Raw genomic sequence first — 19,520 nt, 5'->3', positions numbered from 1 at the left:
AGAAAATACTTGTAATATATATGACAAAGGTTAATCTTCCTAAATAGAAAAGAACACCAAGAAAACAATAAGAAAAGACAAACAATACAATAGGAAAAAACCCAAAGGATATGTCTAAGGATTTCATGGAAGAAAGAGAAATGGCCAATACACATTTTTAAAAAACAACCCTGAGCCTTTATAATATTTAAAGGAATTAGTATTAAGTTATCAACATGATATTTTTCACCTACAGGGAAAAAAAGGTTTAGAAGAGGTCTAGAAGAATATGCACTAAACTATGAACAGTGCTTCATTTTGAGGGAATATAATTGGGGAAGCAGAGCAGGGGTCTTTCATTTTATTACTTCATATAAATTTTTGAAGTGGTAGGATTATGGGTGATTTGTATTTGGGAGATGTTTGTCTGTATAGTTTAATTCTTTTGAAAGCAATGCAAACATAAATTTCCTACTTTAAAGAGCTTTGGAAAAATTTTGTTTAATCTTCAAAATCACAAAATGCATGAGTTAATTAAAATAATCAGATCGATTTTACCTACTCTCACATCTCAAGCCAATTTTCATGGATACTACTTGTCCTTGTACTTAATTCATGGATATCTTCAATTATACATTTTTCACCCCATACTTGTTTCTGGATATCATCCAACTTCAAAAAAATAGAAAAGAAAGAAGAAAAGAAAAAGTAAGGTGCTATATGTATATAAAGATTTAATTATTTTAATATATTGTTGCTTTCTCTAAAGTTCTTGGCACTGGTGACCAAGTTAATGGACAGCCAGACATCACTTTGGGAAACAAATTTTCAGAAAGTTCAAAAGAAAATGTCCTTGCTATGTGACTTTTGGATAGGCTAGTTGAAAAACTGGATATTACGTATACATGTTACATAATTCAGAGTTCAAAAGAATATTCTGTGAAGTTCTTAGCGTTCCTGCCATCTTTGTCCTTGAAGAAGATAGTTTTATAACTTTTTGTGTATCCTTACAGAGATATTCTATGCATGTGCAATCATTGGGATAATTATATGGTAACTTACTCTAACACTGTTCCGCATCTCGCTCTTTTTATTTAAAAAAATATATCTTGGAAATTGTTGTATATCAGTACCTAAAGGCTGTATCATTATTTTTAAAAATTTTTTAAAATTAAGTTTATTGGGGTAACATTGGTTAATACAATGATATAATTTTCAAGTGTACATTATATCATTATTTTTTTAAGGCTGCAAATGATTCCAATAGATGGATTAACCATAATTTATTTCATTAGACCCCTACCGATGGGTGTTCATGTTCTTTCCAATATTTTATTTATCTGCGCAAACAATCTGCGATAAATATACTTGTATATTTGTGATTTTACAAATATGCAAGTTTATTTGTAGACTAAATCTCTAGAAGTACGTAAGTACACCTTAAATTTTGAAAGCTTTGTAGCAATTTGCACTTCCTTGAACCTTGATTGAGAGTTCATTTCCCTAGCACCCTCCACTACATAGTGGCATCTAAGTTTTGATGCTTGCCAATGTTAGAGATGAAAAATGGTTTCTAACGTAGTTTTGATTATAAGCAAGGTAGAACATTTTGCATATGTTTAAGAGCCATTTATAATTCCTTTTCTATGAATTTATCCATTGTTCTCATTTCATTTTATTTACTTATTTTTAAACTCATTTAAATTATAAAAATAATATTTGCTATTTAAAGATCCTCTTGAATAAGAAAAAAGCTTGTAGCTACATGTTATTTATGAGAGATACTCCTATAAATCAAAATAACTTACAGTGATTGAAAATAGAGGAGTGAATAAAGACATATCAAAGAAATGCTTAAAAACAAAGTGGGGATATCAATATAAAATCAAACAAACTAAATAAAAAGCAATTTAATGTTTCAAATTTATAAATGGTGCTTTCATCAAGAATATGTAATATTCATGAACCTTTATGAGCCTAACATCAGATCTTCAAAATATAAAACAAAAACTGTTGGAAATACAAGAAAATTTGACAAATCCATAGTTTTGGGATACTTGAATGTAGCTCTCAGAAGTTAACCAATCAAGTAGACAAAAATAAGTATGGCTATAGAGGATTTAAATAACAAAATTAATAAGTTAATAAACAGAATACATATTTTTTGAAAATACACATGGAACATTCAGAAAAATAAGAAAGAACATGAAAAACATTTCAATAATTCTAAAAAGCAGAAGATATGTGCTCTGACCATAATGTAATAACATTATAAATTAACAACAAAAGAATAGTCTCTTTCAAAACAAAACAAAAAACCAAAACTTCAACTACAAGTAAATAAAAACACCTTTTTGACTCTTAAATTAAAAAGGAAATCAAAATGGAATTACAAACTATTTGGAAATAGATGACAATGAGGGAAACTGTTTATTGAATCTTGCTGGATATGGCCAAAATAGTATCATGTGAAAATGTATAGCTTTATGTGCATTTATTAGGAAATAAGAACATTTCATTAAACAATTTTTTAAAGGTTAAAAAAAAATTTAAATCAAGACAATAAACCTAGAAGGGGGAAGGGAGAATTAATAAAGATAAAAGCATAAATTGAATTTCATTTCTGTTAATACTAGACAACTCTTTTTTCTAAGGATAACTTGAACAGCTGAACAAACATGACAAGTATTTACTTGAAGCCATCAGCATCAGAGAACAAACAAGGTAATAAAGAATTATTGGACAAGAACCAGAAGACAGAAATCCAGAGTTAAGTTTAGCATAGGTACTACTTTCCTCTTAGAGGTATGTCTCATTGTCAGAAGAAGAAGCTGAGAAGTCAGTGATTTAGCCTCACAGGCCTGGGGGTAAAATCTGTAGTCCATGATCTTTTATACCAAAACTGTGGGTTGGAACCCAAAAGGATTAAGGATTGGAAATAAGACTAGCTTTCTAATGAACAGCAGCTGAGCTTCAAAACATCTCACTGCTAAAATTGAATTAGGGTGATCTTGGATTGCTCGTGCCTTCAGGCAACTGTCAGAAACAAAAGTAAATCTTCCTTGAGGAAGATGAAATCATCCTAAACCTCAAATTAGTTTCACCATAAACTTAGAGAATACATTTTCTGGCACACAATTGAAAGTAACCAGGCACAGGAAGAAATATAGCAACATGAACAAAAAACACTAGAAACAATAGACGATAGAAATTGTCCCACATAGGTTTCAGACATGGAAGTTATTGGTTATAATTCTTAAAAGAGTTATGCTTACGAAAGTAAAGGGTATTGATAATAAAAGATAAAATTAAGAACTTGGCACAAAAATAGAAATATAATAAGGACATAGATTTGAAAAATCTAATCAAATTGAAAACTGGAAAATACAATAATAGAAATTAAGAATTCTAGATTTAACAGCAGATTAGACAGAGCTGAATAGAGAATTAATGAGCTAAATGAGACAAAAGGATGGAAAAATACAGAAAAGAGGGTAAGAGGAAGGATACAGCCAGAAGGTGTAAAATATGTAAAATTTGATGCCCTACAAGGAGAGATGAAAAAGGAATGAAGCAATGTTTGAAAAGATATTGTCTGAAAAAGGTAGAAGCAATGTTTGAAAAGATATTGTCTGAAAATCTCCCCGAACTGATGAAAGACATTCAGTTACGTATTTAAGAAACTCTATGACTCCTAACAGGATGAGTAAAAACAAATTCACACCTACCCCTATTAGCTGTCAGTCTAATTATTGTCCCTGTGAACTTAAAGTGCCCTTTCCCAAGGTCTGGCTGCCTATAAATACCCAATTTGAAGAAATGCTCTCAGAACAAGCTTTACTATCCTGCCAGTTCTGTCACTAATGGGTTGAATGATCTTTGACCTTATGTTTTTCTACATTTGTATGAGTCGTGTTTTTAACTTTTTGAAAAGTATACTTTAAATTTATGTGAAACAAAGAATTCATGAAATAACACTTTTTCTTCTTGCAATATTTTCTATACTATTTTATTCTTTTCCATCTATTAAAAAATAATTCTGGTCACACTCACTAAACCTGGTCTCAACCTGCAATATGAAAAACCCTGCCTTAGCATACTTGGGACTGGGTGGAGGTGGCGGGGGGAAGGAAGAGGAGGAGAGGCTAGAATTGCATTAAAATCCCTGATATTTACATTTGTTCGTCTGTTTGCTTGGCTACCTGCTCCAGATATCAAATGACCTTAGATACTGGGCCGTTCCTTTGTTTCGTTTTGTTTTGTTTTCTCTCTCTCTCTCTTTCAGCGCTCAAACGCCGGGATCTGCGGGGGCAGGAGATGGGGGAGGGGAGTCCTGAGGAAAAGCTAGCGGCCAGTTTAATCTCAGCAGCGGGTTCCTGGGGTGGCAAACCCGCAGGTCAGGCAAGGGCCGGTCTCACTGGGTGGGGCCCCCCGGCCTCGTCAGCCTCTTGGATTCCTGAGAACTTTTTTGCACTACTGCCCAGTTAGGACCAAGCGAACTTCAAGTTCTCTTTCCGGCCAACGTCAGAGCTCTCTGAGTCTCCATAAGTCCGCCGGTGCATCTTCTGCCTTTGTGTTGGCTGGTCTTTTTCCCGAGCCGGGAGGCATACAGCGGGAGAAGGTGGCTTCAGTGTGCTCGTTAGGTCCTGTTTGGAGGGATTGAGGCCCGCGAGGAAAAGTAAACAGTAAGGGGCCTGGCGGTCTTTAGCCCGGCCCACCGGGGCTACTAGTGCCCTTGAACCCGCCCCTCTTGATCTGTCTCTGGGCGGGTTGCAGGCTCTCCGCATTTTCAGTCAAAAGGCGTGGCTGGGTGAGCTATGGATCGCATCGCCGCGCTCGGCTGCGCGAGGCTGCGGTGGCCGCTGCTGGGGTCACGGGTGGTCTGCTTTGGCCTCGGCCCACACAGGGCCAGAGCCAAGGCCTCGATCTCCAAAGCCCTCCCGGCGACCGAGACAACCGAGGCTCCCGAGACCGGGCCTGGTGACCGGAGGCCTCGGGGTCTGGAGGAGCTTCCAGGACCAGGGAAGCTGCGCTTCTTTTTCCAGCTATTAATGCAAGGCTACGTTCTGCATTTGCACCATCTCCAGGTAACTGAGCTAGGGCCTCGCGACTGGGGAATGGGCGTGTGCGCGGGGACAGGGTTGCTGAAGGGGCGGAGCGATGTTGGACAAAAAGTGAAGAACATGGAAACTTAGCTCGGAACTGGCTGGGGCTGTGGTCTTAAACTGTTACTCTGTAAGGGTTATGTGCAAAGGGTAGGCAGAACCCTTTGAACTGAAGTGAACAGGTCGATACTAGGATACTAGGAAGGTGACTTGGGAGACTAGGTTTAAAGTGGACAGACCTCGAGAGAGGAGGGAACTGCCTTGGTAACAGAATGACAGATGCAAGTGTATAAGCTGCCAGATGTTATACATCCATTGTTTAACTGTGTGGTGATATTGGCTGCCACAGACTTCTTCCAAAGGAAATGGCTTCAGGAGGATTCCAGAGGTTTAGCAATTAGCGAGGTAAATTTCTACTTAGGGGGAAAAAGATGTCACTTCTAAGGGAGTAAAAACAAAATCATAGGCATTAAGGAAACGGTGCAATTTTAAGAAATGTTATTAAGAAATCGATTTCCAGTGAGAAGAGTTTATTCAGTGGAACACTGATAGGAGGTGGGAATGAATGGATATAGACTGGAATCAATGGGCAGAGACTAGAAAACTCAATGTTGGTTAAGTTGGAGAGGTTTTAGGAAATGAATTGAATTAATGCACTCACTCTGCCCAAGGCTCTTTTTCAACTGTTTGGATTCAATGAGATGAGGCCAACATCCTCATGGGGTTTATATATACCTTTGGGGAAGAGGGAGGTGTGCGTTACATGCCACTGAGTTGGCTCCAACTCCTGGTGACCCTATGAATGAGTGATGTCCACAATGTCCTGTCCTCAGCAGCTCTACTCAGCTCCTGTAGACCATGTCCATGGCTTCTATTATGGAGTCAGTTCGTCTTTTATTGGGTCTTCTTTTTCAGGCCCCGAGCTGATCTGGTGAACAGACTGGTTACTATGTAGCTGTGCTGGACAATAGACAAAAAAGAGGAAGAGCTGTGGGGACTGGGATAGGACAGGCCTTTGAGGAGAGATTTGAAGACTAGACTAAGGGCCCTGGTTCCTCTGAGGGGCCATGGTGGGCTCTGGAGCAGGCATGAGGTGAAGATGGCTGCCCATGGACACTGTCCCGGTTATGGTATACACGCAGTAGGGTGGATTGGACAGGAGAGGTGGATGATGAAGGCTCGGGTATGGTATTATCTGAGCTCCCCTCCAGAGAAAGCTAGAGTAGGAGTTGAGGATAAGGGAGAAAATGATCCTGAGCATTTGAAGGTCTAAACTGAGCACTGTCTCTCTATACTTGCCCAGGCTGCTGCCATCTCCCCTGGGACCTTCCCTGTTGGGCTAATGTTTCTAAGACTTGATGGGTAGATCCCAAGGCACTCAGACGTTGTTGAAAAATTATTCCCTTTGGGGTCAGCGCCAAGAAACGAAGCCAAGAAAGCAGAGTCCTATAAACTTCCTTTGCTTGATTTGACCTCTAGAAATTTGAGATGGCCAGTGTGAGTGTTCCAGGAATGGGAACTCGGGATTTCTCATCATTTCTCAGAGGGAGTTCACTGGAAAGTTTTGCTCAGGATTTTCTCTAAAGCAGTAATTATGAAAGAAATTCTAGATGGTCCTAGAAGGGGGAGGAGGAAGCAGGAGAAAGCCAGGAATGTGTGGCCTTTTATTTATTTAATTGATTTTTAAAATTATTTATTAGTATTTATTTCTACAGCACCTAGTCTTCCTAGGTGGTCTCCCATCCAAGTACTAACCAGGCCCGACTCTGCTTAGCTACCAAGATCAGCTGGGATCGAGTTTGTTCAGGGTGGCATGGCCGTAGACCACGCACCATGGCTCCACTAGGGCATGAACCCAGGACCTTCTGCGTGTAAAGCAGATGTGCTAACCACTACACTATGGAACCACGTCCTGTGTGGCCTTTGAAAGGAGAGGCCAGGGCTAGGATTTAGGAGAGCCCCCTGGCTCTAGCTCTTATATCCCAAAGATGTGGAATTCCATGGACCTGGGCTATCTTATAAGAAATATATTAGCCTTTCCCACCTACACATGTGGCTGGTGTGAGTTAGTAAAACTCCTGCACATCTATAAAACCGAGTTAATACCCCTATTGAGGAAGAATGCATTCCAGTGACCCACTTTGCATCAGTTCGAATTTATTTAGTTGCCACTCACACTGGCTTAAACTATAAAGCAGCTTTATTGGTTCATATAACCAAAAAGTCTAATAGTTGGATGCCCTTCAGGTATAGTTTGCTCTAGAGATTCATGAGATAATCAATTTTTTCTGCAGTTCTCTTGGCTCTGCCATCTTGCAGAAGTTAGTTGACTGGCCTAGGTTAATTGCCTATCCCTGAACCCATCATAGTGGCCACAGGCATTCTCCAGTTAGCTTTAGACCCATGCGATGTCCTAAAGCTGGGATTGGGGTCCCTCCCTCTAAACGCAAGTGATAGGAGTGGAATTAATATAAGGGAAGCTGACCATAAGCATCGTAGAAGTTAAGGGGGTAGACTGGGAATTGGGACATGTGAAAATCATGCTAGTCCATAAACGCTAATTCCATTCTCTTTCCTAACCAAAATAATGTCGAGTGCTGGAAAAATGAAATGTGAATATATGTTAAATTTACATGTAAGTTTATATGCAATTGATATCTTTCAGAGATGTCAACCCTAAGAACGATGAGATCGGCTCTCTATTCTGTAGCTCTTATTGTAGACAGTCTGAATTGGTGACCCCTCTTGTGCCCCCCTAATGTCCCATGCACATACTTGTCATTTCATGTATCATGTTTCTTTTTTTTTAGTTATAAAATTTTTTGCTTGTGATAGAACTTTTAAGATCTACTCTCTTAGCAACTTTCAAATATATAATACAGTATTATTAATTATAGTCACCATGCTGTACATTACGTCTCCAGGAATTATTTCTTTTCTAACTGGAAGTTTATACCTTTTGACTACTCATTTTGCCCACCCCTCACCCCCTGCTTCTGGCAACCACCAATCTATTCTCTGTGTCTATGAGTTCAGTTTTGTTTTGTTTTTAGATTGTGCCTGTAAGTGAGATCATTTGTTATTTGTCTCTCTCTGTGTGGCTTATTTCAATTAGCATAATTCTTTCAAGGTCCATCTATGTGGTTGTAAATGGCAAGATTTCCTTCTTTATATGGCTGAATAATATTCCATTGTGTGTGAGTATGTGCGTGTACATCACATTTTCTTTATCCATTTATCCATTGATGGACACTTAGGTTGCTCCCATGTCTTGGCTATTGTATATAATGCCACATTGAACATAGGGGTACACATATCTTTTCTAGTTAGTCTTTTCATTTTCTGTGCATAAATACCTGGAAGTGGAATTGCAGGATCACATGGTAGATCTATTTTTAATTTTTATGGAACCTCCAATCTGTTTTCCATAGTGGCCGCACCAATTTACAGCCCCACCAAGACTATGTGAAGGTTCCCTTTTCTCCATATCCTTGTTAACACTTCTTATTTCTTGTCTTTTTGATGATAGCCATTCTAACAGATGTGAGGTAATATCTCATAGTTTTGATTTGCATTTCCCTGATGATTAGTGATATCAATCACCTTTTCATGTATCTATTGGCCATCTGTCTATTTTCTTTGGAAAAATGTCTATTCACATCCTCTGCCGTTTTTTAATCAGATCTTTTTTTTTTTTTGGCCATTGAGTTGTATGAGTACTTTATATAATTTTGGATATTAACTCTTATCATATGTATGATTTACAAATATTTTCTTGGTAGGTTGCCTTTTCATTTTGTTGATGGTTTCTTTTGCTGTGCAGAAGCTTTTTAGTTTGATATAGTCTCACTTGTTGATTTTTGCTTTTGTTGCCCGAGCTTTTGGTGTCAAATCCAAAAAAATCATCACCAAGAATGATGTCAAGGAGCTTACTACCTATGTTTTCTTATAGAAGTTTTGTGGTTTCAGGTTTTATGTTCAAGTCTTTAATTCATTTTGAGATAATTTTTGTGTATGATGTATGGTAGTCGTTCAATTTTATTCTTTTGCATGTGGATGTCCAGTTTTCCCAACACCATGTATTGAAGTGACTATCCTTTCCCCATTGTTTATTCTTGGCTCCTTTGTTGTAAATTAATTGACCATATATGCATGGTTTATTTCTGGGCTCTCTCTTCTGTTCCCTTTGATCTATGCATCTGTTTTTATGCAAGTACATGCTGTTTTGATTACTATAGCTTCGTAATATAGTTTGAAATAAGGAAGCATGACGTCTCCAACTTTGTTTTTCTTTCTCAAGATTGCTTTGGCTATTCAGTCTTTTGTAGTCCATACAAATTTTAGGATTGTTTGTTCTATTATGTGAAAAATACCATTGGAATTTTAATAGGGTTCCCATTGAATCTGTAGATTGCTTTGGGTAGTATGAACATTTTAACAATATGAATTCTTCCAATCCATGAACATGGAATATCTTTCCTTTTACTTATGTCTAATTTGATTTCTTTCTTCAGTGTCATAGTTTTCAGTGCATAGGTTTTTCACCTCCTTGGTTACATTGTATTCTTTTATGCAATTGTAAATGTGATTGTTTTCTTAATTTTTCTTTCTGATTGCTCATTATTAGTGTATAGAAACACAACTGATTTTTGTATATTGATTTTGTATCCTGCAACTTTACTGCATTTATTTATTCTAACAGTTTTTTGGTGGAGTCTTTAGGGTTTTATATATATAATATCATATCACCTGCATATAGTGACAATTTTACTACTTTTTGATTTGAATGCTTTCTAGCAACTTTACTGCATTTATTTATTCTAACAGTTTTTTGGTGGAGTCTTTAGGGTTTTATGTATATATAATATCATATCACCTGCAAATAGTGACAATTTTACTACTTTTTGATTTGAATGCCTTCTTTTGCATTGGTTTGTAATTGATCTGTTTAGATTTTTTACTTCATGATTCAGTCTTTGTAGTTTTGTGTTTTTAGAAATTTATCCATTTCTTCTAGGCTGTCCAATTTGTTGGTGTATACTTGTTTATATAGTCTTTTATGATTCATTGTATTTTGGGGTTATCAGCTGTCACATTTCTTTAATTTCTGATTTTATTTATCTGAGTCCTCTTATCTTATTTTCTGTGTGTGAGTCTGGCTGAAAGTTTGTCTATTTTGATTATCTTTTTTAAAAAACAGCTCTTAGTTTCATTGATCTTTTCTATTGTCTTTTTTGTCTCAATTTTATTTGTTTCTGCTCTGATCTTTGTTATTTCTTTCTTTCTACTAACTTTTGTGTTAGTTTGTCCTCCTCTTTTCTAGTTCCTTGAGGGATAAAGTTGGGTTATTATTTGAGATCATTCTTGTTTCTTCATGTAGGTGTTTATCGCTAGGAACTTGCCTTTTATGACTGTTTTTGCTACATCCCATAAGTTTGGGCTTTTACCACTCTTCGCATCCTTTCCTCAAAGCCTCTAATCCCACTGTCCAGTGGACATCAATATCAAAGGCCAGATGATCTGTGACCTTCTGAACCTGGTGGGCTTTGTTCTGCTCAATACAGAGGATATCATTTCCAGCTCCAACAGCTCTACCACCAGGTCAGCCTCCTTGCTTTTCTGCAGCTCTGCTGGCAGCGTGAATAGCCCCATCGTGACTCTGGGAATGAATGGTGTCTGGGTGCTCCCTCCTGCTTGGTCTCCCCTGCCACTCGATCTGCCCCTACAATCTATTCATGCACTACTGCCATGTCAGTGCTCCTAAGAGCATGTTTGCTTACATTGCTCCTCTGCTCGGAAATCCCACGGGGCTTGGAGAATCAGCTTTCAACTCTATACATGGACATTTGAGACCCAACTTCCTCTCCCCAAGCACCCCTCCCTTTAAGTTTTGGTATGCTGTATTTCCGTTTTCATTTGTCTTTAGGTAGTTTTTGATGTCTCTTTTGATTTCTTCTTTGACCTAGTGGTTGTTCAGTAGCGTGTTGTTTAATCTCCACATATTTGTGGATTTTCCAGTTTTCTACTTGTAATTGATTTCTAGTTTCATAGCATTGTGGTGGGAAATGATGCTTGATATGATTTTAATCTTCTTACATTTATTTATGATTTAGTCTAGAAAATGTTCCATGTGCTCTTGAGAAGAGCGTGTATTCTGTTGCTTTGGGGTAGAATGTTCTATAGCTATCTGTTAAGTCCATCTGGTCTAATGTGTCATTTAAGGCCAATGTTTCCTTACTGATCTTTTGTCTGGATGATCTATTCATTGATGATAGTGGGGTATTAAAGTCGCCTACTATTATTCTTCATGTCTGTTAGTATTTGCTTTATATATTTAGGTGCACATGTTTTATATCTTCACCTGTATATATGGCTTAGAGACAAGACTGTGAAGCTGAGAGGGCAGGGCCTATGTTTTTCCCACTTCTGTGTCCTCCCAGTGGCAGACACAGTCCAGGGCACAGGGAAGGTTCTCAGTAATGTTTGACAAATGAATAAATTTCACATACCAGCCCAAGGGCTATGAATGGTACTGAGGAGTGGCTATATCTGGTGGTAAACTTCTTTGTGAGACTCTTCTCAGCTCCCTCATCTGGGTTATTTGATGTAAGATAGAATGAAAAAGAGACAATAAGGGAGGTGAGCAGATTAATTAGATGTGGCCTTTCAGGTTTCAGCTTTCCAGCTTCAGAAACTAAATTTTGTCAGCACATTCAGCATGGGTAGACTATTGGGGACTGACCCGCATTGGCCAAACCCACAGAAACAACTGGTAGACTGGAGAGTCCACATATTTCTTTACTGAGGAAATTAGCCCTCACAGGGGTTCAATCACATAGAAACTTCCTATTCTAGTTATCTGTTGCTGCATAACAAAGTATCCCACAAACACAGTGGCTTAAAACAACATTTTGTTATGCTTATGATTTTGTGGATCAAGAATTTGGGCTGTACACATCAGAAATGGCTTATTTCTGCTTATAAAGCACAACGGAGTTGGGCTTTAATTCGAATGTCTGCAGATTGCCAAGGTAGCTCAATTGGGATCATATATCTGGGCCTTGGGTCTAGCTTTTGGTTGGCTTCCTCAGTTTTCCTCCATGTCACATATACCAGGGCTGGAAATTCCAAGATGGCTTCTTTTATTGCCTGTTTAGTGCCTGGGCTGGTTTGGCCAGAACAGCTGAGTATCTCTCTCTCTCTCCATGTGGATAACTTGGGCTTCCCTACAGCATGGTGGTCTCTGAATAGTCAGACTTCTTCTAGAGTGCTGGCTTCCCTCAGAGCGAACGTTCTAAGAGACAGAAAGTGGAAGTTGCCAGTGTCTTAAGGCCTGGGACTGGAAACTGGCACAACATCATTTCCACTGTAATTATCCACCAAGGCTGCTGTAGAGCCCACTCAAATTCTAGAGAGGATGTAGACCTCACCTCTTAATGGGAAGAGTGTCAAAGAATCTGTGGCTATCTTCGATCCACCACATCCTCTTCCTAGAATCCAGGTACCTAAGGAGAGACATTGGTAACTACATTAGTGGACTGCTGGCGTGCAGGGACCCCAGAACTAAAGGAATATAATCAGACAGAAGGAAATTTCATCTAGGCCTTGGAGAAAACTGATTTAATGTGCTTCTCTGATGCCTGTCCATTAGGTTAAATATCTCTCTCTTGAGAGATAAAGGCTGCTAAGTTCTGGCTGTTTGGCTCTCCTCTTTGGGTTTTGTAATGGCCACTCCTATTCTGTTAATACATTCTTGCTTCGGTTTGGCTAATATCAGTGATTAGATGGATTTTCTTCCCCAGTACTCACATTACTATCAAGCCTTTCAGAGATTATTCTCCAGTTACACTGACTTGGCTTACATGTTTTCATTCTCATCTGGCAAACATTTATAGGTTGCCCTTAAGGCTGTAGCAGAATTAAATATACTGCCTTTAAGCGCAAAGGATGAGAAATTTGAAACTAGATGTTAAAGTAAAAAATGTGAATCATACCAACTTATGAACTGCACTTCTAGAATTTTTAATTTATAGATAAAGAGATATTTATTTGAGCATATTCGAGAAAGCAATATCTCTGGGAAAGATTAGAATGACTAATATGTCCCAGTAGGGGACTAATTAAATCAATTATAATACATTCACGTAATGAATTTTATGCAACCATTAAAAAGAATAGGGGTGGACCTATGTATTTTAATATGAATCACTTGACAGGAGATGTGAAGAAATGATAACATGTCATCATTTGCAGATAAAAAAGAGTGTAAGGTGTATATATACATTTATATGTTTGTATGTGCATAAAATATTTCTTGGAGGACACAAGAAATTTGTAATGATGGTTGCCTGTGGGGGTCTTGGACTCTGGAGGTGAGAATTAGGAGGAAGACTTACTTTTTATTGCAGGACTGCTATGGACCTCCACCGGAGTTTCTTCTTGCTTCACCCTGCCCAGGCATAGTTCAACATCAAAAGAACACAGAGAGCAGGAGATAAAAAGATGTCTGACCAAGTGCCTCCTTGTCCAACGTAATATTTTAAGGTCTTCTGATGCCCTTCCTCTTTTTCTGTCTAGGTCCTTACTTTTAGTGTCTCCTCTGTATCGACATCCTTTTCAACTCTGCATCTATTGCTGATCATCCATTCCTTGTTCTTAGAATACTCTCATTGTCCTCCAGCCCAGCCCAGCTGGTAGGCAAGGTGTGCTCAGAGTATTGAGGTTTACCTCTAGGTGGGTGAGGGCTGTGGGTGGTAGGTGAGCAGTCCTTCAGTTTTCCTCACAGCTTCTCTGAGGGGCATCCCAGGCAATGCCTTTTCTTAGATCATTCTTGGATCTTCCTCTACCCTCAACTTATTATTTCTCTTCAAGTGCAAAATCAGAAGGACATTCTTACTGTCCAACTGTCTGGTAATTTATGACAGTTCTGCCTTCTCATATAAAAACACATTTTTTGATTATCGAAGTGGTGGCTGCACACTGCACAAAAAAGTGGTTTTTTTTATTTGTGTGTTTGTTTGCAGCTTTGTGAAATAAAAAATTTAGAAAAACGTCAAATGCCCACCACCAGGATAAATAAATTGTGATATATTCATATAATGGAATAATATACAACAGTCATAAAAAATGCACTAACTTTTTATGTAGCAATATAGAACTCAAAAACAAAGTTGAATATAGAATGATATGTATAGTAGAATACTATTTCTATAAAATAAAAACCACACAAAAATACTATAGGCTATCATTGGATACATATATGTAGTAAAATTACTTAAACATTGACAGAAAGGATATACTTCAAATTCAAAAGTTGCTTTGCGGAGGAAGGGCAAAGGGAAGGATAAGAAGGAGAATTTGTATCTGAAATGTTTTCATTTTTAAAAAGATATGAAGCAAGTATGACAAATATTAATAGTTCTTAATTCTGGAGGGTAGGTACATGGATGTTTATAATGTTATTTTCTTTCATTATTCATATTAAAAGATTCATAATAACAAAATACAAGTAATTTTGCTCATTATGAGTCCAGATGGTGCCACTGGCTTGGTTTGAGCTTGGAGGAGATCATTCAAGGCAAAATTTGGAGCAAAGAAAACCTGGGAATGGTGTTAATTATTTAGCACCTTCATTCACTTTGAAATGTGAATTCCACTCTTATGAGGGGATTGAGGCTAAAACCCTGACAACACTTTGATAACAGGAGACCTGGCTGTCCCAGATGGACTCCTCTTCACCTTTGACCCTGAATGGGCCTCCTTCCTGGTATTTGTCAGTGTAGGCATCTGACAGATCTCTCCTGTTTTTCCAACTGATGGCTACTAGCTTTTAGGGATAGGTTTGTTGACACTTGCAAAACAGTTCTTGGTATTTGCTAGTTCACTTTTGTCCTCAGGGCTGTTTACTTGTTGTTTTAGTGTTGTTTTGCTGTGCTGACAATCTGCCTAAGGAGCCTGATAACAGTAAACTAAACAGGTCACTAAGTAAGAAAACAGAACATTGCAATGCAGTATCAGTTTTTTCAGGGGGAAATTTTGGAGGATTTTAATGTTCTTTTTTTTTTTTTTTTCTTGTAACGGCTTTATTTATTATACAATTCACCCATTTAATAATTAAATAGTTTTTAGTATCTTCATAGTTGCACAACCATCACATTAATTTTAGAATATTTTCATCACCTCAGAAAGAAACCTTATACTTCCCATGTAATGACTACATTCCCTATGCTGCTGACCTCCCTCATCAGCCCTTGGCAACCACTAATCTACTTTTGGGATTTGCCTATTATGGGCATTTCATATAAATGGACTCATTCAATACGTGGTCTATTGTGAAAGCCTTCTTTCAGTTAGCATGATGTTTTCAAGGTTCATTCATGGCATAGCATGTATCACTACTTTGTTCCTTTTTGTGGCTGAATAATATTCCATTGTAGGATATACCACAACGTGTTCATTCATTCATCTGTTGATGGATAATATTTGGGTTGTTTCTACTTTTTGGCTTAGTATTACTTTTTGAGTTTTTAAGGTACGTGCAACTGTCAAAGATAAGCATAGCTGGACATTAGTTAAAGTGGTGAAAACAGATTTTATTCAGTAACTACTGACAGCAGGACAGAGAGATAAACTCCATTCCAATTTGTGCAGAGATGACTGGGTGTTTTAAAGGGAGTGTGAGGGAGTGGGGAGGAGTATCAGCAGGGGCTTGAGTAGAGTCAAGGAAGTGAAAAATTACAAAAAACAGGAGAGGAGTTGGTCCCTGTGAAACTCCTGGGTTTGCTAAATGGTGCTTATCTTATTGAAGTTAGGCTCCTGCCCTCCCACAGAGACTGGGGGACAGGAGCCCTATCTTCAGATGTTGGTTGGAACAAGCAGGAATTCTTTTGGCAGCCTTGAGTTTCCCTAGGCGGGCACTTTAGGAGAGTGACAGTCATTCTAGAGGTGACCTGGAGCTGTTAGAAACTATGTTAGCATGTTAAAGGTTTTATAGGCCAAGGTTGAGTCCTAGTCGAGAAGAGGGCTAAAAGGAGCCTGATTAGAATTTAGTTCAGGAGAGAATCTTTTTCACCACCCAAAGCTAAGTTTCCTAAATTTGCAGCGTACCATTTGAAAATCTGAAAGCTATGGCACTTTGCTACAGCAAAAAATGAGTTTATGAACAACGTATTGCATGAGATTTCAGCTCTCCATTCCCTCCCTGCCAGCCTTTGTGCATACCCCAGGTTATCACCCCTTGCCTTGGAGGTAAATTAGTGCAGTTCTAGGCACTATACCTATAATTGAGATAATGGTCATAATGGTCTGCCTTGGGTTACGATCTCAGCACATGGATAGCCACAGTGCACCTTTGGGATCAACTAATAGTATAATTCTTTTTTTTAACTAATGAAGAAATGTCATGCAAGACAAGGCAGGGCCAAGGCCCGACTGCCTTAATTAGTAAAGATACAACAAGCCATATTTAGATTTAGATATGTTAGTGTTTATGTAGTGAAAGGAAGAATAAGGCAAAGGTTCCAGCTCCTGGTGACCCTTATTCCTCCCACTGGAACTTCTCCAACCAGATGACTGTAATGTGAGTTGCAGGGTACCCTGCTGCTAAGGAGACCCTTCAAGACAGTAGCTAAGGGGCTTTATGTTCTGCAGCTCTTTCCTGTAGGGGTGGACCGAAAGCCCACGTCTCATCAGAACCCAGGAAATGATAAGAAACTCTCATGACAGCCTCCCAGAAGAGATAGAGAGGTGAGTTAGGGGTGGCCTCTTAATAGGTCCTTATATAAGGTTTGAGTTCTTGAGGTATGGCTCAAATCTTCTCATGTATGGATATGTTCAAGATTGCCCTGCAACTCCACCCTGACTTTTCATGTATCGGCCAAAATTTCTCAGGGGCATATATCACCCCATCAGATAGATATTCTAATTTTACTGATAAGAACTTGTACCAAATCTGTTCTGTTTGTCTTGGGCAACATCAGACGAGAGTCACCACAACTATGGTTCTCTGTAGGTTCTATTTGGAGTGTAGGCTGTAGCCAGGCACCCCACAACTAGATGTGGCAGCAACCATGTATACCCCACCTCAGCTGACCCCTAGAAGTCCTGGGCAGTATGATTACCTGTGCCACCCATGCTGAAGAATTTATATCAACCTGTGGCAAATGAACAGAAGAGGTAACAGGATGAGGCTTAAGAGATCAAATCCATGTTCAGAAAGTTAATCCTGTTCTATCTGTCATCTTTAGTGAAGGCTGATTCTTTCTGAAGTCAGGGGCTCTTGGGAAGTTTCTAAAAGTTTTTAGATTCAGATTCTCTTTGGCCAGCAGTCGAGGGTGGGTGGTAGCAGCCTGGGTCAAGTCGACCAGATGCCCTGTAGACAAGAACTGAGGAAGAGAGATTAATAGTCCTTCCTTTCACCCACAACGGACAAGGGTTGACCCTTAATGTCTCACAAGCCAGAGGTGCTCATCTCCTTCCACACCCATGTGACCAGACCCTCAGTAATTATTCCACACTTTGTCCCAGTCCTTCTTGTGTCTTACCCTCACGTGAGCCCTGGTTTCTCCCGAGGTGCCTCAGTCATTTCTTTCTTGTGTTCCTCAAACTGTCCTAGAGTATCTCCCACCCCCTGACATGTGGGCCATGTCAGGACTACTTCAGTTGTCACCTCATAGTCATGATGATTATCATCACTATCCATAATTGCCCAAGAGCAGCTTGCATAGCCAGTGGCAAAAGAAGCACCAAATTAGAGCAGTTCACACCTTGGCTCTTCTTGCTGCTTACAAATTTCCATAGCCTGGTTTCCCAAGGGGTAGGTGTGGGAAGAAAAAGGTAGAATGAGGAGAGTTAATTAAGTGCTTGAGTCCCTTACAGCCTATCTGAGCCTCTTCCCACATCCCCAACTCATAATGAAAAATTCTGTTTAAATGGGAGGTACCCTTCTGGTGAATTGCCACATAAATATTCCAAACTGATTTTCTTAGGTGTATGTTCCACTGGGAGCTGAGCTTTGGTTGTCCAGTTATCTTTTTAGGTTTTTCCTTTTAAAGTCCATTTCATCTTTCAGTGGCATCTGCTGCCTGGGAATAATCCAGGGCATGTAAGGTCCAACAAATGACCCAGGGAGGTGCCCACTGCTGGGTACTTTTTACTGCAAAGGTGGCATCATTGTCTGGTTGGATACTCTTGAGGAATCTGCATATGTAGCACGGTTCATGTAAGGAAGGGTCTTTGACTAGTATGCTCCCCCATCTGTGGATAGAGACGGCAGTGCCATACCTTGAAAAGGTGTCTACTGTAGTCAATAGGCATACGTTTGCCATGGGCTCCAGTCTGCAGAATTGTTAGTCACTGACACATGTAGCTCAAAAGCCTTATGAGCGCTGACTAGCCCAAGTTTAAGGGTGGTCTCTATAGTCTGTTGGATAGTTTTCTTGAGTACATCTGTGTGTACTAGATCTTTGATTAAGACAATGATCTTCCCTGCTATCCCTTCCTTTTCTCTGAAATCCTGTCCTACTTTATCGATACCCCATGGCTGAGCTGAGAGAACTAGGTGGACTCCTGGCAGTCCACTCAGTCCACTACCACTGTTCTATATGTGACATTCCCTCGTTGGGAACGTCCTTTACAATCAAGAGAAGAATTACATGCACTGAACACTTCTATTCCCATGATATATTCAGCAGTATCCGTACAACCACTCAGTATGTATATTGGCTCAAAAGGGCTCATCCACTATGAACCTTTTATATGTCAACTTGGCTAGGCCATGATGTTTGGTCAAACACCAGTCTAGATGTTGTTGTGAAAGTAGACTTTGAGTAAAGCAGTTTACCCTCCATAATGTGAGTAGGCCTCATCCAATCAGTTGAAGGCCTTAAGTGAAAAGACTAACATCCCCAGAAGGAAGGAATTTAGCCCCTAGACTGCCTTCAGACTCAAGACTACAACATCAACTCCTGTTAGAATTTCCAGACTTCTGTCCTGCCCTCTAAATTTCAGACTTGCCAGCCCCCACAAATGCATGAGCCAGTTCCCTAAAATAAATCTCTCTGTATATACATGTGCAGTAAGTCTCCACTTAGTGTGTTGCTAGGATCTGCGACTTTAAGAGAAACGACATATAATTAAACCAATTTACCATGAGCTGATTGGTATAAACAAGAGTTGAGTTTCTACAGCATTTCCTCAATGTCATAAGGAAATGACGTTGAATAAACAATATTATTTGAGGACCTGCTATAGACAGACCTTTTGGTTCTGTTTCTCTGGAAAAGCCTAATACACTCTCAAAATTACATCAGCCCGTTGTCCAATCCAGTTAAAATAATTTTTCAGCCATACCCATGGAAATTGGCACCATACTGATTCATGCTCCAGTGTCTGAAAGGGCTTAAAAGTTTTGACAACCTTAGTTGCCATCAAGTCCCC

The 19,520-nt window shown here is 39.1% G+C and overlaps 1 protein-coding gene and 1 pseudogene across 2 annotated transcripts in view; one reads left to right on the top strand and one right to left on the bottom strand.

Annotated features, from left to right (window-relative positions):
* Positions 1–4,339: 4,339 nt before the first annotated feature.
* Positions 4,340–19,520, top strand: part of LOC102883032 (sterol 26-hydroxylase, mitochondrial) — a 30,809-nt gene continuing 15,628 nt past the window's right edge. Inside the window, exon 1 of one of the 2 annotated variants that reach the window (XM_025043322.1) lies at positions 4,340–5,066. In XM_025043322.1, coding sequence (XP_024899090.1) covers positions 4,797–5,066 — 270 coding nt within the window. In that variant the 5' untranslated portion in view covers positions 4,340–4,796. The remainder of the gene's footprint in view (positions 5,067–19,520) is intronic. The other variant, XM_006906713.3, reaches the window with a different exon arrangement.
* LOC112475476 lies at positions 6,791–6,909 on the bottom strand (annotated as a pseudogene).

Source organism: Pteropus alecto, unplaced genomic scaffold (assembly GCF_000325575.1).
Source record: "Pteropus alecto unplaced genomic scaffold, ASM32557v1 scaffold110, whole genome shotgun sequence".
Lineage (NCBI taxonomy): Eukaryota > Metazoa > Chordata > Mammalia > Chiroptera > Pteropodidae > Pteropus > Pteropus alecto.
The sequence above is the reverse complement of the archived record's forward strand: the minus strand, read 5'-3'. Positions and strand labels throughout refer to the sequence as shown.